General features: G+C 47.2%; 2 protein-coding genes across 2 annotated transcripts; one reads left to right on the forward strand and one right to left on the reverse strand.

Annotated features, from left to right (window-relative positions):
* Positions 1-6,499: 6,499 nt before the first annotated feature.
* Positions 6,500-8,449, reverse strand: LOC136459932 (protein LATERAL ROOT PRIMORDIUM 1-like). Its single transcript, XM_066459778.1, has 2 exons — positions 7,372-8,449; positions 6,500-7,256 (listed from the first exon to the last, which is right to left on the reverse strand). Exons 1-2 carry the CDS (start codon positions 8,072-8,074, stop codon positions 6,880-6,882), a joined length of 1,080 nt encoding a protein of 359 aa, XP_066315875.1. The 5' UTR covers positions 8,075-8,449; the 3' UTR covers positions 6,500-6,879.
* LOC136461381 (uncharacterized) lies at positions 8,073-12,718 on the forward strand. Its single transcript, XM_066460697.1, has 4 exons — positions 8,073-8,340; positions 9,690-10,272; positions 10,378-11,989; positions 12,617-12,718. The coding sequence occupies exons 1-4, from the start codon at positions 8,073-8,075 to the stop codon at positions 12,716-12,718; spliced, it is 2,565 nt and encodes an 854-aa protein (XP_066316794.1).
* Positions 12,719-27,044: the final 14,326 nt, after the last annotated feature.

The raw sequence follows: 27,044 nt of genomic DNA on the forward strand, positions 1-27,044 counted from the left end.
GATTTTATACAACAGGTTGATGCATTAGATGCCTACACATGATCTACAACAGTTTTCCATGGCTGACCACACGAGAACATTCTCCAACATTTTTTATGTGTTTTGGTTTATGAAATCACCTCATTCTTCATCTTGAGTTCATCGCCATAAATTTTGTTGGAATCAACCAATTTATCATGCATAAAAAGGAGTAAGAATGAGGTGGTGACAGACAGGGACGGAGCCAGGATTTGACCATAGGGGGGGGGGGGGGGGGGGGGGGGGGGGGGGGGGGGGGGTGTGGGTTGTGGTGGGGGGGGGGGGGTTGTGGGTTTTTTGTGGGTGGTGTGGTTGTTGGGGTTTTTTTTGTTTGGGTTTTTTTTTTGGTTTTTTTCTTGGTTTTTGTTTTTGTTTGTTTTTTTGGGGGGGGTCAGCGACCGTTTTTGGTATACCAATGATAACCACATATGATAAAAATATACACGCGTACATACATATATATGTATATTGAGTTAGCAAGAGTATAAATAATAACCAAATCAATATTTGTTTTGCGATACAAAAGAAAGTTAAAAGTCTAAAATAATACTGAAAATTATAGCCAAAGAAAAAAATTAAATAGCCCTAAGTCTCTAATCTCTCCCCCAACTAATCTAATTCATAGAACAAAATCATTGTAATAACTAGAATAAAAAAGAGAGGAAAGATAAAACACTAATTAACATCATAACTAGCTAATTGGTCGTATATTATGCGGATCAACTAAGATATTGTGTAGGAAAAACTACAACAATAATAACAAGAACAACATAGAGGGAGAAGATAACATAAATATTAGACATATATCACATAGATATCAATAAAGAGTAACACAAAGAAGAGATGATAAATAAATACAACACTAATTTGTAATTTTTGTTAGCTAATTAAGGGGGTTATATATTGGGGTACTTGGGAGGTTGGGGTGTTGTGTGCCCCCCCCCCCCCCCCCCCCCCCCCCCGTCTCCGTCCCTGGTGACAGATCAAACCATTTTATTACACAAATCAAACAAAAGAAAAAGAGGAGGAAGAATAAGATGGACCGCCTTATTTTTTAAATCAAACACACCCTTTTCCCTTACGGTATCCACCTCAGACCTCACCAGAACAATCTTCACCATTTTTTTTCTTATGGTATCCTTAACAATAGAATTGACTTGCTAACTCATACGAAGTTAAAAAAAAAAAGAACCTAGCATCTAACATAGAAAAACATGTCACCAAAGACATGGATCATAGAAAAATGTTCAAGTTTAGGTCTTCAAAATTACCTATCTAGTTGATTTTATTGGTCTCTCTTTTTGCTAAATAAAATATACTACGAGTGCTAGCACAGAAAAATGTGTGAATATAGACGTATGAATAATAGAAAAGCACGTGAAATTAGCTCATCATGAAGACATATCTAGTTTGGCTTTTACCATTCTCTCCTTCCTAAATAAAATATGCCATAAGCGAGCTGTTTTAACTGCTGCTAGAGCTGCCCTTTTCCAAATGTAGCAAGTCTCCTTTGAAATACGAAATCCTAGGAGTATATTTTTTTCCAATAAAAATGAACATATTACGGTGAAATCACTCCACGATTCCGAATGTAAGAATATTTTTAGACGAGAAACATTTTGGTTTCTCTAGATCACTGGCACTGCTGCCAAACACTGTTTCACAGAGAATGAGTTTGGAACCGATTCTTGTCTCTTACTAGTCCAAAAAAACATTCTAAAGCTAGCTCCTTCTGATTCTATTTAAGAATCCAGCGAGCTAGCTAAACAGTTACATGAAGTAATTCGAATTTAGTAAGAAAATGTTTCCAAAGAAAATTTAGATCAGAAACGTTTCTAGAGAATCTAGGTCCCTATCAAAGGTACCCTTAGCGCTGCACGCATATTTTTTATATTTAGACTATCTCCAACAATACTGACCCAAATAGGAGACTCATTGGCTAGAATACGTCGCGTCGTGGAAAAATATCACGTACCTATTTTGTTTTCCAACAGGAAACGTAAAAGAAGCTGTCATTTTCCAACAGGAAACGTAAAAGAAGATGCACTGACAGCTTCCTCTCACTCTCAGCGGTGCATGCAGGACGTGGTCCCCATGGGTCTGGTCTCCCTTTCTCTCAGCAACGAATGGACATGAGCAAACGGAGCATACGAGCGGCGCCCAGATGCATTCAAGTGCGGGCCCCACACGCACTCCTTCTCACACGAAGTGCAGAGCACCAACAATCGGTCGACAGCGCGTGACTCATTGGCCAGAGCATGCGACGTATATTTGGGCTGCGCCTCGCCTCGCACGCATTTTGCGTCCTTGGTATGCCTATCCTGTTGGAGGCTATTTTTTTACGCTAAAGTAAGGTGAATCACGTATTTTGGGTTTATGTATCATTATGGATAGGTTGTTGGAGATAGTCTTACATGTCCATCGAGGGTAGTACCAAACGCATCCTTATGCCTTGGCACTGCACCTCTACACGGCATATTTTTAATTTTTAATATCCACATGCCCATGCCCATCCAATGTAGTATTCATCCCAATACACCACCAACATACAGTAGAGAGCTCATGTTCTTTGCAGTCACAAATACTTCCCGTAAAGAACCTGGCAGCAGCTGAAGAAGAAACATGCTACTACTCGTAAAGTGAAAAATCCACATCTTTACCTTTTTATCCTGTCATGATCGATTGATCATCGCCACTGCTTTTAAGTTCTGCAAATTGTACCGTTCCGTCCACTCGTCTGAGCCAGACAATTCCCGCAGAAACAGTAAAAGCTATTCCCTTCCCACCGTTAGTCGCGACGATTTGCGTGGCGATAGTTTTAACTCGATTTATAGAAAAGTATTCTATCTCCAAATAAATTTATTAAAAAACTAAATTTAAATATCTATCTAATAATACTAATTATGTATCATAAATATTAATATTTTTTAATATATATTTAATCAAAGTTGTTTCACGCAACCCGCAAAAAAGGGAAGCATGCCGTAATAAAGCAAAGATTAAAAAAAACTACTGCATATTCACAACTTCAAAAGTGCAGTAAACTGCAATCACTGGTCTGAAACTTGGCTGAAACCAGCTGAAAAATACTGTTCTGGCTGAATTGTTGAGGGAAAAATACTGTTCTGGCTAAAAAAAGAAGCCGAACAAGCCGAATATGGGGTAAGTCGAGAATAATACTGTTCCGGCTGAAAAGACGAACACTGTTCCAACTGAAAAAAGTTTATACAACACAATGATGATGCCAACCAAAAAAAAAAAAAGTGGCACACAAAGCACACACGTAGAGAGGGACTCCACCAAGCAGAGCACCAGCTGCCCAGGGATTTGTGTATGGCCATGTCATGACAATTCTCTGAAGAAATTGATCAAACTATCCTTAAGCACAGGTACGGCTACAAGTGTTTTCTTTCATCAATACTAGATCACTGGTTTGTAACCCAAGCTATGCAATTGCCACAAATGGTTTAGAACTTATATTTCATGAACAATGTATGCTTAGCAAGTAGCGGTATAATTTTCAAACTTTAACATGGGAACAATAAACAAAACCTTTAACATGTCCATGAAAAGATGCTAATTTTGTTCAGCAGATTCAGGTCACTGTAATAGAGCAACAAAAAACACACATGGAAACACAAAGTACAATGTTTCAATTAATGGCTACCACTGACAAACGCAAGGTAGGATTGGTCGAAAACTAAGTCAAATATGCATCTAATTCACTGTGGTGCCAAAAAAAAAAAAACAAAGATTCACTCAAAAGAACATTGTATCTAGACAGACTTGTTTTCTCGAGGACGAGATAATTCCTTTGGATGTAGCAGCAGATTCCACCCACTGAACTATATGATACCACGAACAGGCTTGGATAAAAACTATTTGGTCTGTACTCAATAATGCCCTAAGGGCGAAGAGAGCAAAATCCCAGAAATGTATTTACTTTTTAGATGAATTACCATTATGTAAAAGAAATGCTGGGATAATTTTATATAATTATGGACAAAAACATATTACGTTAAGTAAAGTCACAATGGCAAACAAACATGATAGTGGCAAAAACAAAAGAGCTGGTACACTCAAAGATGATACATTGATAAAGTAAAAGTTAACAGTCCAGTTGGGTACATCAATGATAACAAAGATATCGCAAAACAAAGCACCCATATTTTCCACTTCTTTTAATAGACTTCATTTCACCCAAAATCGTATCAATGCAACAAACAGGAGAATATTCACAATCACAAACACAAAATCATTGATAGTTAAATGGGCGCTTGCCTCCTGTTCAAAACTAACATATACAAGAACCACGAATAATGCACCATCTATCAACACTGTTAACTAAACTTTTGAATTGATGTAGCCTACAGACCATTTCTGTACTTAACCTGGCCAACTTTTTAGCTGGCCAACAACAACATTAGCATAGTCATTCTCTCAATAAACATATGAAGGAGAGTCACTATGCTTCAAACATAAAGGAAACAAGGAGTTATCTTAACTAGAACACTGCAAATCCAATAGTCCAAACTATTTTCCTCTATTCAGCCAATACAATATGAATCAGATATGTATTAGAAAGATGATTCAGTGCTTAATAGAAATACCTTTTGCTTATGTATGGAGTTATGACTTAGAAATTTCTAGCACAAGAAACATAACTTGAGTTCAGTCCAAATGCATGCTTAAATATATTCAGATCCCAACAGAATAGATCATACACATTTAAACACTAAGTGTCTTTCGTAGGCAACTGAAAGACAGCAAGTTGATCCAGTCAATTGGACTGGCATAATAGTGTCCAAATGCACGCTTAAATATATTCAAATCGCAATAGAATAGATCATACACATATAAACACTATAGTAAGTGACTTTCGTAGGCAACTGAAAGACTGAAAGTTGATCCAGTCAATAGGATTGGCATAATAACAAAAGACAGCAAACAGACATTCATGTTTTAGACGCATCCAATTTATTGTGCAGGATAGAGACCCATCAGAAAAAGCAACTTGCCAACAAGAAAATTTATGCATGTGATAAATATGCAGATTGCAGTTACGTCCACAATGTATACAAAACAAAACGATTGAACCAATCATATGACCCAACAGGGCCATTCATTGCCATCAGACTGTCCAAGTAGCACACGTTACTTCGTGAGTTAACCCGAAGAGTGCGTTTCAGTACAGCTAAAACAAGGAACAAAATGCCAGCAACAGTAATAACAAATTATGAATATTACATTAGTTTTTTTTACGTAGAATACTCCAATTGGTAAATTCAGGAAACCCATTCCAGTAAAGAGTTTCTATGGAGTAACAAAAGTAGGCAGCGACAAAAACAAAGGCCAGCATGACCTGGAATAGTAGGATGTAAACAAGTCCTCAGTTTGCAAGAAAGCTCTACCACAATTCACGGTGTCCATGTTGCACGCATAATGTCTAGTGTGTACAGCCCCGAATAAAGAAGCAACGTGAACAGTAGACGTGCTCCCGGAGGGTTGACGGCAGTAGACAAGACGATATAGACCAGTGGCATGATCACACGTACATGAGATAATAGCAGCTTTGATGATGACAAGATTGGCCAACAACACCAAATCCCAAATTTGAAAAAGTTCACAGCTCATGCCGGCCGGGAGATGCAACCCTGTGCAGTGAACTTGTGTTCTTACAATCTTACAGAGTTACTCCACAGTCTCACTGTAAAAACATGCAAGGAGTACTGCTGCTGCTGCAATGGACGACAGCGAACCAAATCAAACAGCCGTACCCAAAAAGCACAGGCTCTCAGTGCATGCATGGCAATGCTTTTACCATGGACACCTTTCTTTCGTTTCACATCTTGTCAACCACGAGGCGATCCGGCACAAGGAATAAACATCGGGGGATTGCACAAAAAATAAGGAGAAGGGGGGAGCAGGAAGCCGCCATGGTCCTGCGCCCTCTTCTTCCTCCTCTAGTCGTGTCAAAAGAAGGAAGCCGCGGCGGCATCACCGGCGGTGAACCAGGCTGTAACATACGGATAGGAGTAACATGCACGATCGACATAGTTTATAATATCCTAAGCCTGATGATTATCTCATCACATCCATTACACATTGGCCTCCAGAATACAAGTCCCAATGCACCTAGTAGAAGAAGATGCTCCGTCCAGATGGCACAAGGCCATGGCAAGAATCCGTGCCTTCCACACCTACCCATAGAAAAAGAGAAGACACCAAAGGAGTGCAGCGAAACGAGTGAAGCTCATGGTCACAGCAAGCCAAATTAGGCACGCAAAGAACAGCCAATCAGATGAGGGAGGAGTCAAAGATTGCAGCTCTGGATGCTGAACGAGTATCAATCACGAGGCACAACAGTGCACGGCTCTCAGGCTGCTGGGCTGGAGGTGACCCCCACGGCGAGAACACATCCCCAAATGTGGAAACGGAACGACAGGCATTGGGAACATGAGAGCATATGAACCAGAGGCTAGAAACCAGCAGGCAATATCTTATGCATAATTGTAAAGATTTAATCTTGCGCTATCTTCTTTCCAATTCCTAACAATTATTCTCCTCTCTACCCAACTAGTAGTAGAAAAAAAGAAGAAACTAGCAGCAGTACTTGCTTTGCTAGAGTTATAGTACAACTAAAAAAACAATTCATCGATGTTATTATACACCAACGAATGACTAAATAACACCACGATGGAACGAAGAAGTTGAACAGATAACACCATGCGTTGACAGACATTGATGCCCACCAGAAGGCTGAGAAAATTGTACTCTGCTACTAGCATTGAAGAGGAACAAAGAATGGCAATTATCGATGTAACCTTACTCTTCCGGTGTAGAAGGAACATACGTACTCGATCAGTTCATGGTGTTACCATAGCTCGACGAGCCGCCGAGAATGTGCAGATGATGTCCTCCGCCACCGTACAGCTCCGTGGGTGCCACCGAGGTTCCGCCTACCCTCACGCCAGCGGCGCCGGAGCCAGACGCCGCTCCGAGATGGAGCTCCGAGATGTTGGGGACCCCCGCCGTGGAGTCATCGTTGCTGGTGGCCGCGTGGCGGCCGTCGTCGGGGCCCTGGTCGTACAGGAACCCCTTGAACAGATGGCCGTTGATGGAGACTGTCGCCTGGTACGCGTACTCGTCCTCGCCGTCCTCGATGGACGTCACGCGCACGCACTTGAACACCGCCGGCGCGCGCACCTGCCTCGGGAGGCTGTCCCTGAACGAGGCATCTGAAGCGACGAGACACACAGGGTTTGGGTCGGTGAGCATCGTCGTCAGAGATCCGACTGTGGATAGACTAGATAAGGTGATCTCGGAAGGAATATTGGCGACTACAGTACGTACCTTGCTGACTGGAGGTGGTGTCGAAGCTTCGTGGCGTGGTGGCGTTGGACGTGGACGTGTGCGAGGTGGTGGTCTGCGACGAGAGGAAGCGGGGTTTCTTGGACGCGGACGCGGCGACGGCTGCCGCGGAAGCAGTGGCGGGGGAGGAGAAGGCGGAGCCGGAGGCGGCGAGCTGCTGGCGCTCACGCCGGCGGGCGGCGGGGACCCAGGTGCTCTTGACATGCGTGGAGCAGTCGAAGCCTCGGCTCTTGCAGCAGGTGCGGCACCGGTTGTGGCCGCAGTCCTTCTTCGCTTGGTTGCCGCAGTCCTGGCACGTCGTGGCGCCGGAGCCGGAGGAGCCGGCGCCGGCGTCCAGCATCGGGAGGGGCTTCTTGAGGTAGGCAAAGGGGCTGGCGCTAGGGTTAGGGTTAGCGCCCGCAGCAGCAGCAGCCGACGACGGCGACTGCGGCGGCGGCTGCCAGAACTGGATGGCGCTGGCGGGCGCCCCGGCGGAGGCCGACTTGGCGGCGGCGTCCGGATCAAGCACGCAGGGGCCGCCGGAGAGCAGCGGGAAGATGGGATCGCCGGAGGCCGCTGCCGCAGCCGCCGCCGCGGCCTCGTGGTGGTGGTGGTGGTGGTGCGTGTGGTGGAAAGAGGCGGCGGGGGCGACGACGACCATCCCCACGTCGGCCATCCCGTAGTTCATGGCGGCCGCCTGGCGCATGGCGGAGGCGGAGGCGGAGGACCCCGGGCCCCAGAGGCCCGCGCCAAGCGAGGCGCCGGAGGCGGACGCGGCCGCCGCCGCGGCGGCCGCGCTGGCATTGAAGCCGAGGGAGAGGTCGTCCCCGCGCGCCGCGGCGGCGGAGGACGCGACCCAGTCCGCGAAGGCGCCGGTGTCGGATGGGAAGCGCCGTCCCGAAGCCACACTTATAGGGCCGGGGATGGATTCCGCGGAGGCAGCAGAGAGAAGAGCTGCTGCTGCGGACTGCGGTCGGAGCAGCCGCAAAGATTTAAAATTTCGCTGCTTGCGCCACTGTAGATAGAGCCTAGATTTCGTTACTGCCGCCCACCGCAGCAGCAGCGGCCGGCAGCAGATAAAAAGGAGGCTACGCTAACGCAGTGGAACCGATCCGAATAAAAATCTCTTCTTCCTCCTCCTCCTCCTCCAGTCCTCGGAGCTGAGCTGAGAGCTCAGCCGCTGCTGCTCAGCCAACGGCAAGAGGTCTGAGTTGAGCAGCTAGTGCAGTAGAGCGCCCTGTCTCTATCTATCTATCTATCTCCCCCTAATCACTCGCCTCCTCTCCCCTGCCCTATATACCTGGTCCTGTTGCTATCATCACCATCATCACCCTCTAGTATTCTACTCAGCCTTCAGTGGGGAACTCTTAACACCTCCTTTTCTGTTCTTTTCTCCCTCCCTCCTAGCCTGCTGGCTTGCGCTAGCGATTTTTATTGCGATTTCTTCAGTCTAGGACAGTGACGTGGGTGGATGGCTACATATGAGAGAGAGGGCGAGAGAGGAGGGAAGAAAAGGGAAACAAAGGAAGCAGCACAACACACACAGCAGTGGAGTGGTAGAGAGAGACTAGAAGTAGAGCGAGAAAGCTTCTTGCGTCTCTCTATGCTGTGGAAGGAAGGTTTCAAGAGAGAGAAATAAAGGAAAAGAAAAGAAAGTGTGGGGGATTTAAGTGGCGGAGTGGGGACACTGAAATTCCTCTGTGAGATCTTCTCGATCACTCGCTATCTATCTTTGGCGGTGGGACGCCCTTTTCCGAGCCCGTTCGTTTGGCCGAGCCTCGTCGTAAACCAGGGGCGGAGGTATGCTGTATATGCTACAGCATACCCTGCGTTGCTACGATGTACAGGAGTAAATATACGTATTTTGTTAAAAAAAAAGAGAAAACAACACCGCGAGTAGCATCTGTCGTTGCGTCAGCGACATCAGGCCGGCCCAGTAGTCACGGCCCAACCCAGCAACGGAAACAGATAGGTCTCGTACAATTCGCGTCGCTTGACTCGCCGGCTCGCCGCCACTCGTGTCGTTCGGTTTTCCCCATCGGCAGACCGCAGACGGCAGTTGCCCAGATCGGAGATCGCCTGATCGTCACCTTCGACTCCGGGATCGCCAGGCATCGAGCAAGTTTGTTCAGGACGCAAAGCACGAAGGCATCGCCAGCCATTCAGGACGCAAGCACCAACAGACGCAAAGTAAGTATATTTTATTAGATGTGACTTCCAATTTTTTTAGTTGTAATTTGCAATGATGATCCATGCAAATTTTTGATTCAGTTCACTCAAGAAATTATTTGGCGTTGTTGTTCTTTGTAAAATTCATGCAGTTATGAAGAGAGACGGGGACATTGCATCTCTTTATCGGAAGCATGAAGCAAAAAGGAAGGCAGCGGCGGCGGCAGCGGCTGCTACTTCTAATCATTCTCCTAATTCGATTGTACCTGTGGTGGAACAGCAGACTCGTGAGAGAGTAGTTGAGGAAACTGAAAATAATGTGGTACCGCCACCGCCACGACCACAGCCGCCTTCAGCTCAACCGGTTTATGATATCAATCGTCTTCCACATGATCCAGGTGAAAGACGTCCCATTCGTAGTTATCCAGTTAAGGATCAAGATGCAATTCGAAGAGCATATATTACTAAAGGTCCATTTAAACCCTTTGCACATGATTTTCCGAAAACATGGATTTCAGGACAAAATCGCCAATTCAATTTTTGTTGGATGTACAATCATGAATGGCTTGAGTATAGTATTAAGAAGGATGCTGCATTTTGCTTTATATGCTACTTGTTTAAGAAGGGCAGTGGGTCGGAGGCATTTACTGTTGATGGCTGGAATAATTGGAATATAGGAGAGCCTGCACTTCTCAAACATTTGGGTTCCAAGGCACATATTGCAGCTCAAGAGAGGTACATTGGCTTTATAAATCCCAAGGTAGCAATTGATTATAATATTCAGAAGTGGAGTGATGAGGATCTTCGACTTTATAAGAAACGATTGACATTTTCACTTAGGTGTATCAAGTTTCTTTTGCATCAAGGGTTGGCATTTCGTGGACATGATGAAAGTAAAGAATCTAGCAACAGAGGGAACTTCATTGAACTTTTGAAATTTCTTGCTGGAAATAGTGAAGAAGTCAACAAGTATGTTTTGGACAATGCTCCAGGTAATTGTACCTTAACTAGCCCGGACATACAAAAGCAAATTATTCACTGTTGTGCCCTAGAAACTAGAAAGAAAATAATTGAAGAACTTGGTGATGAGCCCTTTGCAATTTTAGCCGATGAGTCTAGTGATATATCACATAAAGAACAACTAGCTCTTTGCTTGCGTTATGTTGATAAATTGGGAAGGCCATGTGAGCATTTTATTGGAGTTGTTCATGTAGATGATACTACCTCTCTATCACTGAAGAGTGCAATTGAAGCTTTACTTGTTAGTCATGGCTTGAGTTTGACTCAAATCCGTGGTCAAGGATATGATGGGGCTAGCAATATGAAAGGAGATATTAAAGGGCTGAAAACATTGATCATGCAAGATTCACCTTCTGCTTATTATATTCATTGTTTTGCTCATCAACTCCAATTGGTTCTTGTGGCTGTTGCTAAGGGAAATACAGATTGCAGCTCCTTTTTTGATCAAGTATCTATCTTATTGAATATTATTGGGGTTTCTTGTAAGCGTCATGACATGCTTAGAAAAGCTAGGCTTGAGAATATCAAGAAAGCACTTGACTGTGGTGAAATTGAATCTGGAACTGGATTACATCAAGAAATGGGTTTGTCTAGGCCTGGAGATACTCGATGGGGATCTCATTACAAAACTATATGCAGCATCCTTACTATGTATGAATCAATCCATGATGTACTGGTTGATCTTGGGGATGATCCTACATATAAGGATGATTGGACCAAAATACATTTTGTGACGGGAGCATTTGAGACCTTTGAGTTTGTTTTCTTTGTACATTTAATGTATATTATTCTTGGATACACGAATGAGTTATCTGAGTGTCTACAGAGAAGGGAGCAAGATATTCTCAATGCAATATCACTTGTTAATGTGGCAAAGAAAAGAATGCAACAATTGAGGTCTGATGGTTGGAATACTTTTCTTGAGAAGGTCACCTCATTTTGTGATAAACATGGTGTTGATGTTCCTGCTATGGATGGTGTTTATGTTCCTTATGGAAAATCAACAAGGAAAGCTCGTGCTCGAAAGCAAACCAATGATGATCACTTCAGAAGAGAAGTATATATTGGTGTCATTGATCAAATAAGTCAAGAACTTGATAATCGGTTTGATGAGATCAATATGGAGTTGTTGTCTTGTATGGTGGCATTCAATCCTTCTAAATCGTTTGAGTCTTTTGATGCGCAGAAGCTACGCAGACTAGCTGAGTTCTACCCAAAGGACTTCTCAAAAAATAATTTGCGTAGACTTGAATTGCAGCTAGATAATTATATTGATGACATCAAGCAGGATGATAGATTCAAAGGTCTAGAAAATATTGTTGATCTCTCAGTTAAGCTTGTTCAAATGAAGAGACATAAAGTGTATGATATGGTTTATGAGCTTCTCAAATTGGTGCTGCTTCTACCTGTGGCAACAGCAAGTGTTGAAAGGGTATTTTCTGCATTGGTTTTAGTGAAAACAAAAACCCGAAACAAGATGGGAGATAGTCTTCTGGATGATTGTCTCGTCACTTTCATTGAGCGAGATATTTTCTTTGAAGTTGATGAAGATGACATAATTGAGATATTTATGTCCCTTCGAACGCGTCGAATAAACTCATCAGCAAGATAACATTGTAAGTCTCTAGTGCTCTATATGAATATATTTGAATTATCAGTTTGGCTTTTGAAACTATTTATATTGTATTTAGTGGATATGATTTCTAATTAATCCATGATTTTAAACCTTATTACAACCTTATTACCGAATTGGAAAGTGGATTTTCTGAATTGCGTATGAAATTTTTTGAGAAGCATACCCTGACCCAAAATTCTAGATTCGCCACTGTCGTAAATGATGGTAAATTCAGCTAGAATAGTATTTTTCTTTCACGTAAACCAATCAACAATACTTCTTCGTAAATCAGCAAATAGTATTTTTCTCTCATATAAACCAATCAACAATACTTCTTCGTAAACCAGCAAGCTTACCAACCAGTCAGCCGACCAGGCCAATTCCATTGTCTTCCTCTTGCCCGCTTATGACTTGTTGCTCGCCCCTGCCGCTGCTGGCCTGCAGCTGCCGCTCGCACCACTACTGGCCTGCACACTACTGAGTACTGACGAGCTTCTTCTGCTGCCGCTGCTGCTTCTGCTCCTGCCGATCCTGCAGCCGCGTTAAAAGCTAAGCGCCCAGCGGAGGGGTCAGGGATCTAGCTAGCCTGCTCCTGCGGCCTACCACTCCTACCAACATTGGAATCGATGTATCCCACGCATCCACACACACATTTGCCAACAGTCAGACATCCACTGTGGCAGTATATTTCCGTTGCCTAGAACGCCTTCCTTTTTGTTTTTACTCGCCAAGCATGCTTGCTTTTTGCAGTGACGAAGGAGTAATCCATCTTTTTCCCATCCTATTTGGCATGTTCGGTTGACTGGTTCGTATCGTTGCTGATTCATTTATATGAGAGAAAAATACTGCTGGCTGATTTATTAGAACAGCGTTCATGTAAGGGGCTGGCCAGCCCCAGCCGAACACGGAGATTATGTCAAAAAAAAATCCATCTTAATAGTATATTTTCTCGTTCATACAAAAACCCGGTTGTACTTGAGTGCCAATGTTTTGATCGAGATGGACGTCCAAGATGCCTCCTCTTTACGGTTGTACTTCAGCATGGCATGTTCGTTTGAACTTATCAGCAAAAATCTACAATATTTTTTTCTCATAATAAAATCAGCTAACTTTAATACCAGTCGAATTGATCCGTACAGCTGCTTTGGGTTCTGGCAGCTCGTTTTCGTCATGCTCTTCACAAACTTTCGGACGGTGACAGGCTCGGAACAGTCTAATTCGTCCAGAAAGGAAATTGTTGTTTCTGCCAATCATGTGTGTGTGTCTCGCATCATTTGTTAGCTCCTCACTCGTCATTCGTCAATACCTTTTTTTTCGTTCGCTGGTCTGAAACTTGACTGAAACAGGCTGAAAAACACAGTTCCGGTTGAATTGTTGTGAGAGAAAAAATACTGTTCCGGCTGAAAAAAAGAAGCCGAACAAACAATTTTTAAGACAAGCGAACGGAGCCTTTATGTAAAAGAAGAATAGCAAAGTGGTCCGCGCAAATTACGCGGCTAGCATGTTATTATACCCTAGCTCACTGAAATATAAGTCAAACTATATTAAAATTGACGAAGTTTATATAAAAGAAGAAAAATGTGTAGGACTTGAAATTATCTTAATTAAATACATTATGGAATATAAATTTATAGTATACCTCTTTGATGTGGTTAGATGTTAATATTCTTTTCTATAAATTTGATCAAAGTTACTGCAGTTTGACTTACGACAAAATTGTATTTCTTATATTTTATGATGGAGGGAGTATGTAGGTTCTGTAAAAAGTAAAACATAATACACAGTCTAACCGTCTCAAGTTTGATTAAGTTTATAAAAAAATATCAAATAACAATCAATCGATGTGTATAGTTTATACAAAAAATATCGAAGCATAGTTTTATCGTATATATTTATTGCCAAACATATTCATACCTTTTTATAAATTTGATCAATCTTTAAATAAATTTTATTCATAGTATTGATTCTATAACTTCATAAATGATGCTATCAAGATTGGTTCTCCACTGTCGGTGATTTGTGTAGTTACGCCTTGATCGATCCTATATTCGATGGACAACATCACTTAATGTATAAAACTGCATCTTAATTTAGAGGGGGGTGCAGGGGTGGGCTCTAGCACGCTCCTACCATCATGAACACAATGGGGGCCCCTTAGGCCACTCCTATAACTCCCCGTTGGGCTTGCCTTAAATTCGGCTTGTTCGGCTTCTTTTTTCAACCGAAACAGTATTTTTCTCTCATAACATTTCAGCCAGAACAGTGTTTTTCAGCCACTTTCAGCCAAGTTTCAGCAAGCCGAACGAGGTGCGTTCGCCACTGCTTACGGTGTTACTATTACCTATGTGAAATACTTTTTTTTTTGGCTCAACTACCGCAGTGGCCTCAAGCTAACGGCGTAAACCTAGTATAGAGAGAAAAACACATGAATCCTTTCATTCGTTTTTTTATTTCGTCGATGTGAATCATAATTAATTAATATGAATAAATGGTTATGTCTTCCTTCGCTGAATTTGTCCTGCCTTATGTTAGGATACGCAATCCGATATCGTGTACCACTTGGCACTACGATGCAGTGTAGCATCCTAAGTGTCAACATATTTTGTCCTCACATTAAGCCATCCCCGTTCTCTCTTATTAGGGGACAACAACCTTGCAAAGTTGACCAACAAATAAACTCGAACGTTTGTACTTTCCACGATACAGATAGATCATTACTATTGTAACACCCTAAAATTTACTCTTTTCAAAAAAGATATAAATTAATTTAATTTTGTATTTTGTGCTCATGGAATATAAAAAAAGAATATTTTTCATTATATTAAAATTTATCATAAGGAGTAGCAATATGGTTGTGCATACATGTCGGTACATTTGATTTATTGCTTGAGTGGTTTGAATCAAGATTCAAAATGGTTTGAATTGCTTTTGGAAATAAATTAAAAATGGCTTTGAAGTAAAAGAAAAGAAAGAAAAGGAGAATTGAAAAATAAAAGAGTTTAAAAAAATGTAAAAATTATTTTTGGGAAGCTTATCAAAATTTCTCATTTTTATTTGAATTGATAAGTATATTTGAAACTATATTTCAATTTGATTTGGATCATATTTGAATTTAGATTGAAAAAGGAAAATTAGAAAATGGAAAACTCTCCCTCTCTTGCCCGCAGCCCATCTCTCCCTCTCTGCACTGCTCCGACCCGCTCAGCTCCGCAAGGCCCAAAGGTCGTTTCCCTATCCTCTTGGGTTGTCCCGCCTTCACTCGTGCGGCCCAGCCACAGGCAGCAGCCCAAGCCGCAGCGCCCGTCCCCCTGGTTCCGCTGACACCTCGAGCCCGTTTGTCTAGGCCTTCTCCCACCTCGAGTTGACGTCATCCCGGACTCCGTCTGCGCAAGGAGTCCGCCTCCGCCCCGTGTTCGCTTGGTTGGCGTGCGCCCCACGCCGCACCACCCCTATAAATAGCAGCCCAGCGCCCTGCCATCTTCCCCGAACCCTAGACGCGAGCCTCCGCCTCACCTTGGGCCGTAGCAGCCGTAGCTCCATACGCCGCACGCCACCGGAGATCCACCGTCGTGGGACTCGTCGTTCCGCCGTCTCTCCACCACCGTGACCGCGTCGCCGAGCATCTACGAGAGGTAGGCAATCTGTTGGTGCCGCGAACGCTCTCTCTCGCCCTCTATCTCCCTCCACCATGCTGAAGTTTTACCGACGTGCCGATCCGCCATAACGAGCGCAGCTTCACCACCGCACCGTCGTAGCTCCCTCCGAACCCTCCATCGAGTTTGCTTCGAGCTTCTCTTGCTTCCCATGCTCCTCCCGTGTCCGGTGGTGGTCGGGAACGTCAAAACCAGTTCTGCCCACGAGCTTCCTCGCCGCCGTCCATGGCGCCGCCGTCAAACTCGCCACCGGCCACGCCACCCGCTCTCTCTCTCTCTCTCTCTCGCTGATTTATTTCCAACCGTCCGATCTATGATCAAGGGCCAAGAATAGAAGATACCCCTTCACCGGTCGTTTTGCTAAAGAGCTCTCGTATTTTTGTAGATTAGAACCCACCGTCCCTGATTTTATTCTAAAGAGCCCCGGTCCTTTCTTCTATTCGTGTCCATAGTCCCGGGCCCGAATTCAAAATCTGATTTTATTTATTTTAAATCAAAATTGAGTTCTGTTTATTTACAAAATTGTCGCTATCTTCATTAGGCCATATCTTCTCTGTTTTAACTTCGATTTGACCCATTCAAGTTGTGTTAGATTCGTAATTGCGTAATCTACATGTTTATACTACTGTTAAATATATTTTCAACTTTTAAAATTCGAGGTTAGATTTAATCTATTATTTTATTAAAGAAAATCTTGTTTAATTCATAATTTTTTCGTTAGAGCTCCGATTAGAGTGCTTTTCGCGTCTATGTGTTCGTAGTAACGTGTAGAACATCTTTAAAACCTCATTACCTGTTGTTTATTATGTTTGGTGTATTGTTCTAATTTAGATCTATTGTTTGCTTCGTGTATGATTGCATGGATACTTGTGTGGTGCTTTTATGATCATGTCCAGTCGGTAAGCTTTGCGTTGGTGATATAAAAGAAGTTAGTGATCCAGAAGAAGTCCTTTGGAGGTTACGATTCAATAGAAGAAGGATCGGTGTTTTAAGGTAAGTATAGCATGGAATCTTCCTGGTTGTCCTATACACCTTTAATCTTTTAATTCATATTGCATGTGTCTACCTTGACTGCCGCTAAGGATTTTCTAATGCTTTGTTACCTTGTGCCTTATTACCTATGGAGTATTACATTGGGTAGTATGGTGCTAGCGCTCTAACTAAAACCATAATCTTGTAACTTGACTAATGGAATATGCAATAAACACTAAAAGATGTTTTTAGCAACATGGAACAAGGGGGCTAGAGTATTGGGCTATTTTTATGGTGCTCAAGATTCCTCTCACTAAGAACTTATCTGTAAGTGATCATCTGGGACTTATAGTACAACTATGAGGGCTACATGGCTCTGGCTTTAGCTCTATATGAGGACATTTTCTAGCTTATTAGTGGTTACCTTTATTGGCGTAAGAATGGCTTGTCGAATCGGGTATAGTGCGACCGATGTGCGTCATTATGCCATCGGAAAGGGGGGCCCTACATCTATTTGCCGAATGAATCTAATGGCCCTAACTTATTAGACAAACCTTTGAAAGGCTTCATAGTAAACCCTATTGATCTTCCTTGGAAGTGGGTCAAGAGAATAGCTACCTGTCGGAGACCTATACTTGGGTACACGAAGAGGAGGAGCTTATAACCATCAATGTTGATTCATCCGAGCGATCAAGAGCATGACTATAGCTCTTGCTGACCCCTAGGTATGCAAGCTCCGCCTCGCCCAGCCTCTAAGGGCTGGCTCTGCCTCGCTCGACCAATGAGGGCTGACTTTGCCTCGCCCGACCTCTGAGAGCAGGGCTCTGCCTCACCCAACCTCTGAGGGATGGCTCTGCCTCGCCCGACCTCCGAGGGTAGGGCTCTGCCTCGCCCGACCCTTGGGTCCGTGGTCCGCCTCGCCCGACCCTCGGGTCCACGCTCCGCCTCGCCTGGCCCTCGAGTCCACGCTCCACCTCGCCTGACCCCTGAGGGCAGGCTTTGCCTCGCTCGACCTCTAGGGGCGGGCTCGGTCTCGCCCGATACCAAGGCTACGGGCTCCGCATCGCCCGACCTCTAAGGGTTGGCTTCGCCTTGCCCGAGCCTTGGGTATGCGCTTCGCCTTGCCCAGCCTCTAGGGAGGAACTCTGCCTCGCCCGACCCCGAGGCCGGAGGCTCCATTTTCCCAATGGAGACCCATAGCGCCGTCAACCACTCTAGGTCCAAGCATATGGGCCTGGGTCAAAGATCTGATGTTAGGGAAGAGACTGGCATGCCTTGATGTAGCCCGTGACCCACGACAGGCCATACCTAGGGGTTCACATCAGGAACAACATTGGGTGTATCGGTGCTGTTCTGCCTAACCCCCATACAAACACTGACGGGCGCATCAGTTCATCACGACGTCCACTAAGACAAAGTGGAGGGCCATGACCGGCAGACAATGCCTGCACATGGCGTCAGTGATGGACAGGACCGCGATGAGGAGCTATCCCTATTGATGTCTACAGGGTCGATGGGACCCGCATAAATGAGAAGGACCCAACGATCCTGAAGGACTTCTTTCTCTCGTTCTCTTATCTTCCACCATAGTAACTCGTGCTTTCCCTTAGCTTATAGAAGGAAAAGTGAGGTGTCCCACAAGGGACATCGGAACTCATCGTAGCACATCACACCGATTTGGACCTGAACCTCGAACCGATTAGAACACAAAGAACACAGCCGAGAAGCGACCGAGCCCTCGGTACCCGTTCGCTCCTCTCACCAAAGACTTGGGACCAGTGCCTCTCTCGATCATTTGTAACCCCTACTATGAACTTTTAGTGTTAGTAACACGAGCAGTAGCAATGAACTAGACATAGAGACATTCTGCCTGAACCAGTATAAACCTCGTGTCCTCTTAGCACACCATCTAGGACAGACGCACAATATTAGAAATTTACTAGCTGGTGGCAAGTCGAAACACCGACAGTTGGCACGCTAGGTAGGAACCTTTTGCGCATCTAGACATCCACACCAGGCCTCGGATGGCCAGTCACAACCTCGGCTATGTCCTGGGCGCGCACGTGCGCTTTGGAGACCTGGACTTCATTGTCATGGTGGAGGGAGAGTTGGCAATGGCTCTCGCCACCGTCTGACCTCTCCACTCTACTAGCCATGACACAATCGTCGGGGCGCTTGAGGAGCTACAGCTGCACGCACCGGAGGCCCACGCCTTTGAAAGCAACTAGCTCCTCGACTTCGGCTACGGGAGGTTAGGGTGCTAGCTTGATGCCTTCCTAGGACCTCGGTCATCTTGGCAGAACTTGCGCCACCTCACCCTCTTGTTCGCCAATGTCATGGCATAGCTTGCTGGAGGAGAGCCACCCTCTCTAGAATACCTCATCCGGAGCACCTCGACAGCGCTCCCGTTCGGTCTCCGCAACGCCGTAGAGACCGATGGCCACCCTGTGGTGCAACGCACGCCTTCATCCCCCGTGAACGATGAGTTCACGGGGATAACCGAACATGTCATAGAATCTTTCTATCACCCCTCTCATGAGTGTTTCATGATGGGTACCCCCGAGGGACACGTCGAAAGCATCCATGAGGAAGAGGCTACCCGAATAAACGACCTCGACGATGAGGTCGAGAGGGATGTAGGGGCCCAACCTCGCCTGCAGGTGGAGCATCTAAAGGCTCGACACCAAGAGCTCGAGGATGCACGACTCCAGCTCAAGCAAGGGCGCATGGAGCTTGATCGAGAGATTGAGCGCCACGGAAGCGGTGGGCGCGCCATGGATCGCGATGTGAACTAGAGGATCATCGATGACGATGAAGGACTCCTGCACTTCGCCCGGGCGAGCCAGAACATCACCGCTGTGGCGGCCTTGCTCTAAGGGCTTCTAGGGTCCGCAACGCCTAAAGACCATTAGGCCCATCGCGAGATTCGCACGCTACTCAAGCATGCGGCAGCACAGCAGGACGAGAACTCGCTGTCTTGGCGACGCGAGCTCAATGCCAGCTAGCGCATGCCCACAGAGCAACATGACAAGGTTGCGTCAGTCCTCCAGGCAACCCAAGGCAGCAGGCTACGCACCGTGGTCTCGGTACATCAGCATCTCGGCCGCAACCATGACGTGCGTGACACCCTTGACGACCGTAGGCGTGTCCACAGTGATCTAAGGGAGGGAGCCAGCTGTGGCTACCACTCTCGTCATGGCAGACGCTATGACAGCGGTGAGGATTGAAGCCTGAGCCCCAGCCTATCAAGACCTCAGGCCTTTGGCCGACACGTCCTCAATGTTGCCTTCCCGCCATGGTACCGACCACCAATCAACATCCTAAAATACTCTAGGGAATCGAACCCTGGTTGTGGCTCGAGGATTATCGGCTTGCTTGTAACGCCGGTGGAGTAGATAATGACGATTGCAGTATCCGCAACCTTCCATTTTCCTGGCCGATTCAACACGAACATGGTTGAAACACCTTTCGCCCAATAGAATCCAAAGTTGGACAGACCTAAAAGAGATCTTCATGGGAAACTTCTAGGCCATGTATAAGCATTCTAGGAACCCATGGGATCTCAAAAACTACCAACAAAAGGACTAAGAAACCCTTTGTGGATACATCCAGCGCTTCTCCCTGTAGTGCAACGAGCTACCCAACATCGCCGATGCCGACATCATAGGAGCCTTCTTGTCTAGGACCACCTACGAGTCCCTAGTTCACAAGCTAGGACGTAAGGGTTCGCAAACCACCAAGGAGCTCCTCGACATCGCCACCAGCCATGCCTCGGGCGAGGAGGCGGTCAGAGTGATCTTCGACCGCCTCAAAGGTAAGGCGAAGTAGAACAAAGATGCCGGCAAAGGTGCCTCCAACCATCTCGACAAGAAGAAGAATAGGCAGCGAGGCGAGGGCTCGCTCGTGGCCGCTACCAACCACAAAGAGGCTCGGAAGCCCACCGAGGGTACCCCAAACCACTTCGAGAAGCTTCTCCAAGGGCCATGCCTGAACCATTCTTTCCCCGTCGAGCACCTATACAAGGACTACGACCTCTTGATGCGGTTGTTGTCCGAAGGCTCCAACAAGGGGGAGCACAGGAAGGTGCCTAGCTAGATGAAGCGTGCAACGTCACCCTCCTTCGCTTGGCCAAGTATGAGCAAGCAATGCACCGGTACCACAGCCATCGTGTGCGGGGTCGGACCTTCAACGTCGGGGACCTAGTGCTCCGCTTTGTTCAGAGCAACAAGAACCGCCACAAGCTCTCTCCACCATGGGAGGGACCATATGTTGTCGTGGAGGTGCTCCAACTAGGTGCCTACAAGCTCAAGGCCATCGATGGTGGAGTCTTCATTAATGCCTAGAATAACGAGCATCTACATCGCTTTTACCCTTAATATACGTACACTTTATTTTATCAGTTTCACTATCTAACTCCCTGATCTTTAGTGACACCCGACCCCAACAACGGCGGGGGGTCGGGCCTCACTCGGGGGCTAATAAGAGCATATCTATCTGGTAGACAGTCTCTATATCTGACCATTTCTCATGATTAAGACCCAAAAGCAAAGTTTGTGGAAACAAACGCTAAGTAAAATTGGTCAGACTACGAGAAACCTATGCCTCGGTGGCTACAACGTCTTTGCTCACCAGCGTAATGAGAGTTTTTTCACACCTTGGGCTTTTTGGCCTTAGCCACAGAAAGAGTCGGTATGTATTTAAAAGTTTATCCGTCTAGCAAACATTCTCTGTGCCCGACCCCCTATCACGTTAAGACCTAGGAGCTAGGGTTGTGGGAACAAGCTCTGAGTATAACTGGTCGGACTATGAGAAACCTATGCCCTAGAGGTTATGGCGCCTTTGCTCACCAGCATGATCAGAATTTGCTCACCCACACCCCAAGCTTTATGACCTTAACGACGGAAAGGGTCAGAATGCACTAGTCTTTTTATACAAAAAGGGGAGAAGGGCTAAAAAGCTATTTTGCTATAACAAAATTTAAGATCTTGTCCATTTATTACAAGTTCGTTGCCTGGCTTATCTGCCTAACTAAGTTTTTAGGCAGGATGTTCTCATCCCATATCTCCGTAGGTAAGTCTTGTCCTAGTGGGAAACACAAGTCGATTGGGCAGCTTGGCCGCTACCGAGAAACAGGTAGGGAGCAGCAGGATACCCCATGCAGGTGATGCTGACCCCATCACAAACGATGAACCTAGATTCCACTCGATCATATTCGGTAAGAGCTCCTAGAACACGTCACTCGTACCATCGAGGTAAATCCTGTGCCCAAGTCGATTGAACGGCTCAAAGACGCTGCCGAGAGATGGGTCATCCTTACTTTTTGCACATTAATTTCACTACCAAGCCCCCAACCCCAGCAATGGCAAGGGGTCAGGTCTCGCTAGGGGGCTAGCAGAGTGTCTATTTGGTATATATTCTTGATGCCAGACCCTTTTATCGCGCTGGAACCTAGAGGCAAGGTGTGCAGAACCAAACTCTAAGTAAAACTAGTTGGATCGCTAGAAACCTATGCCCCAGCGGCTACGGCGTTTCTGCTCACCGGCATGATTGGAGTTTTTGTCCGTACACCCTGAGCTTTAGCCTCCGCCATCCCTGGAAGGATTTGGAGGGACCCCCGCTGGAAAGTCCATCGAGGAGAGGCCGGCAGGTCACCCAGGTCGGTCGGATGGCTCAGGCCGATGCCAAGGGATGGGTATGGAGAAGTAGGATGCCCCATGTAGGTTACGCTAGCTCCATCACAAATGTTGGACCCAAACCCCGCATGGACATATCCGGTAAGAGCTCCCCGAACCCGTCACTCGAGCCATCGAGGTAACTTTACTGACCCCCACTTTTCTTTTCCATTGCATGATCATTCATTCATCCATTCTCATGCATGCATTCATACATTCATTCATTCATCCATCCATCCATATATTCAAGCATTGTATATGCAATTACTGCATCAGAACGCTTTGTGTCGCATCACGAAGCGGTAGTTGTCTCATTCGATATGAGCGACGATCGACCGAGGTTCGAAGGCTAAACCATGAAGGGCTCGAGGCCGCCTCGCGTCAAATAGAGCCAGGGGAGAAAAAACGTAGATGAGACCCAGTAGCCTTGCCTGACCCTGCTCAGAAGCAGACATGGACATCTAGACCTTTCTCATTTGATCCTAACCTCGAGCCAAGCCCACAGAATCTCCATCGAGGAGAGGCCAGCGGGCCACCTGAGTCGCTCTCCCGAGTGACACGGGCATCTACTGGGAGGCAGGTTAAGGAGCAGTGGAAGGCCACATGAGGGCTATGTCAACCCCATCAGCGGATGACGGACCCGGATTCCACTCGGAGATGCCCATTAGCGAGCTCGCCGAGTGCGACACTCGAGCCATCGAGGCAAGTGTCATTAGCTTAGCTCCTCCAGTTGCAAAAAATTGAGAATGGGGTGACGCATGAAACACAGCCGACCCCGACCGAGCCCCATGGGGCTCGGGGGCTTGAGCCACCCGACTCGAACTCAGGAATCCACCTAACTAGGGTTTGAAGGCCGGCCCACGAAGGGCCCGAGGCCGCCTCGCGTCGAACAGAGCCAGGGGAGAAAACATAGATGATCCCCAGCGGCCTTTGCTCGACCCACTTAGAAGTGGATAGGGTCATCTCATCCATCTCATTCGATCCTAACCTCGAGTCGATCCCATAGAATCCCCATCGGGGGGAGGCCAACGGGCCACCTGAGTTGCTCTCCAGAGCGACTTGGGCATCTACCGAGAGGCTGATTCTGGAGTAGTGGAATGCCACATGGGGGCTATGCCGACCCCATCTTGAACAACGGACTCGAATTCCACTCGAACATGCCCGTTAGCGAGCTCCCCGAGTGCATCACTCGAGCCACTGAGGCAAGTGACGTTAGCTCAACCCCCTTGGTTGCAAAAACCATGGATGGGGCAACGATTACAAAGATGAGCCGACCCTCGACCACACCCCTGCTATGCGTAGGGGCTTGAGGAAAGTTGGACTTGCAAGGAGACATAATGTGCAGTCGTAGAATGATGGCTTAGATCCTAGGGAGGGGGTACGTGGAAAACAAGAGACGTTTTCTCCTACTGGTTTAGCTATCCTCTCCTCGATCTTCAATGAAACCCGACCCCAGCAACAGCAAGGGATCGGGTCTCACTCAGGAGCTGATAAGGGCATATATACACCCTTTCTAAAATGGTTGCTGCACCCGACCCCTTCCTCACGCTAAAAAACCTAGTGGCAAGGTCTGTGGAAATAAACGACTGAGTAAGGTAGGTTAGACCATGAGAAACCTACGCCCCAGCGGCTATGACACTCTTGCTTACCAGCATGATTAGAGTTTCCCTCCTACACCTCGAGCCCTATGGTCTTAACAAATGGAAGGGTCAGATCACATGAGCCCCTTTTCACACATAAAAAGAGAGGAAAAACAAATTCGATCAAACGAAACAAAATGATAAGTTTGTTCGGAAAGTACAGAGGGGTCGGAGCTTGTCCACTTGTTACATGAATGATTACACAACCTATCTGGCTAACTAACACCTTCAGGGGAGAACTATGCTCTCTATTCTATCTGCTAGGTCCTGTGAAAGGGGAGCCACTGCCGTCTCCATCTCCTCTAGCTCATGGGCTTCATAGTGAGGCCTGAAGCCATGGCTCATTATCTCCAGGTCGATGCTCTCCCCGTAATGAGAATGAGCAATCATGAAGGATCGATTAACCCCAGCATGAAGGGCATTGCTCTCGAGCTAGCGCACCCGAGCTGTGATCTTAACGGCACGGGCCGTGAGCAAACTGGCCCCCTCCGATCGCACCACCTCAAGGTCATCGTAGACCACTCCGAGGGCAGCGCTCAGGATATCGAGCTCGTCGCTCTCTACCTAAAGATTCCTCCTCGCCTCGACAAGGTCCACGACTATCCCGACAAAAATGCTCTCAGCCTCTAGCTTCTAGGCTGTCGTGTTTTAGAGCTTGGCCTAGAGGGAGTCGACCTTCTGCTATGCATCATCGTGCTCTTTCCAGGCCTGGTCATGCTCATAGAGGGCCTAGTCGTGCTCCTCACAAGCCGCACCATGCTCCGAGTGGAGCCTCTTCATGGTTTAGAGCAGCTCATCGCACTCCTTGCGCAGTCGTGCGACCGTCGTGGCATCTAGACTTGCCGTCTTCTCTAGGGCTGTGAGCTTCTCCTCGGCCCCTAGCTTCAGCTCCCATTCCTTCTCAACCTTGGCTAGAAGGTCAAGGATCTACTGGTGGGTCTCAACGTCCTTCTGGAGCAGCTCGACCTACTGCTTCTTGGCCTTGGTGGCCTCCTCGTTGTCCCTCTGCAATCTCATCGACAGGGCCTCGAATGCCCTCTCAGCCTCCTCAGCATGATGACGGGCCTCAGCCACTGGCGATCGAAGACTATCTGCCTCCTCAGCAAGGGGAGTCAGCTTAGCCCCCTCTACTGGGCGACAACAAGCAGATCGGTCACCTTCCCACGTAGGTGTGTCTCCTCAACGAGGCGGTCCCAGGTTTCCTTTTCCTCACGAAGGGACCGAGACTTCCCCCGGCTATGAGCGATAAGGGACAAAAAGGAGATGATGGTTAGAATACAAAAAATATCTAGAGAAAGAAAAGGGCAAGAAGCAGGATCAAGCGAATACCCGGCCAGAAGGAACGACAACGTCACGCAAGGCACCTCGGCGTGGTCTAGGTCTTCAAGCACGGACATGATCCACACGTCGAGGCTCTACCGCTCCATGCTCTCTGTGGCGTTATCGAGAGTGAAGAGCATCGATGTCGGATCCTCTGGACTCACCCACCAGAGAAAGGGCTCACCCCGCATAGGCGAGTCACCACCCACCGATGTTAGGGCTAGGGATGGCTCCTCGCCAGCACCGATCACCACCGACCCTCCTCGCCGTGATGTCCCTGCTGAGACACTACCTCTAGGGCTAGAAGGAGTTAGTGGTACGGACGCTGACTCCTCTCCTAGCACCACGACCACAAAGGACCCCTCGGCCGCATCCCCCTCTGTCTAGCCCTAGCCAGACATCATCAACTGGGCTTCCGATGGCGCGGGTCGCACCGGTTGTGACCCACCTATCACAGCCACCGCCGCCTCCACCTACGTCGGCGGGGTCCTAATCGGTTGTGTTGCGCCCGCCATAGTCGACATCGTGAGCACGGTCGGCAGCCCCGTCCGCCCCATCATCGACAGCGGTATCACCGCCATCGCCGGCTGTTCCACGACCTCCAAAGGCGTCCCTTGAGCCCCCACATCTACTGGTCTCGCTGAGGGCATGGGCACCACCATGGGCGGCACCTGACCAACTGGTGACGCAATCACACTAATGCCGCTCCCTCCCGAAATGGGCATGATGCCAGCCGATGGCTGTCGCCTCGCTTGAGGGGCGATGCTCTTCTTTGGCACCAGCACCAAAGGATAATGCTGCCTCCCGACGCTGCAAGAGACAAAAAGCATAAGTCATGATGAAATCTGACAAAAATCAGGAAAAACAAAGGAGCTGATGACTCACCTCAGCGCCATCGGGCGACAGATACGTTTGGGGGCCAAACCCCTTGACCTCTGCTCTGCCTCATTGGGGTGAGGCCGTTTTGAGCCTGCCCTCTACTCCTAGGTAGAGGGGCATGCTCCCCTTGGATCTTGGGGCACGACGGCGGAGCCACCCACCTCCGGTGGCACCTTGGGAGCGGTGGTTGAGCCGCCCGCCCCTATTGGCTCCTGGTGCAGGCTGATGGTATGGCCCATCTCTGCTGACTCCTCGGACGTGCCCATCCCCTCCATGGAATGGGAAGGGTCCTGACTCCTACAAGGATGAACCAATACCTGTTAGCACATCCTCGTTCTCTAGGTCATCCCACTCGATGTCATCGACTATCTCGTCGTCATCTCCATCATCATCATCGTCGCTGTCGATGTCCTCCCCATGCTCCTACGCCTATAGCTTCTGCTTCTTCTTCTTCCTCTTGTCCTCCTTCGCCTTCCTCAGCCGCTTACCCTCGGCGTGATTCATCACCCTCACGGACGAATCCCTCAGCAACGACGACGGGTGATCCATGAAGATGAGGTCCCTCGGCTGGTCTCATCCCTCTCAAAGTTAGTATCTAGAGGTTGGGAAATCAATTGAAGAGGAGGTATGAGGAGGGGAAACTTACGAAGATGACATGACCAGGTTCCAGATGCATCGGAGGATGTCCTGGCACCGGGTAGATGAAATCAAGGTGGGCGCCCATGTCATCCCATGA

The sequence above is a fragment of the Miscanthus floridulus genome, chromosome 6, assembly GCF_019320115.1.
Source record: "Miscanthus floridulus cultivar M001 chromosome 6, ASM1932011v1, whole genome shotgun sequence".
Classification (NCBI taxonomy): domain Eukaryota; kingdom Viridiplantae; phylum Streptophyta; class Magnoliopsida; order Poales; family Poaceae; genus Miscanthus; species Miscanthus floridulus.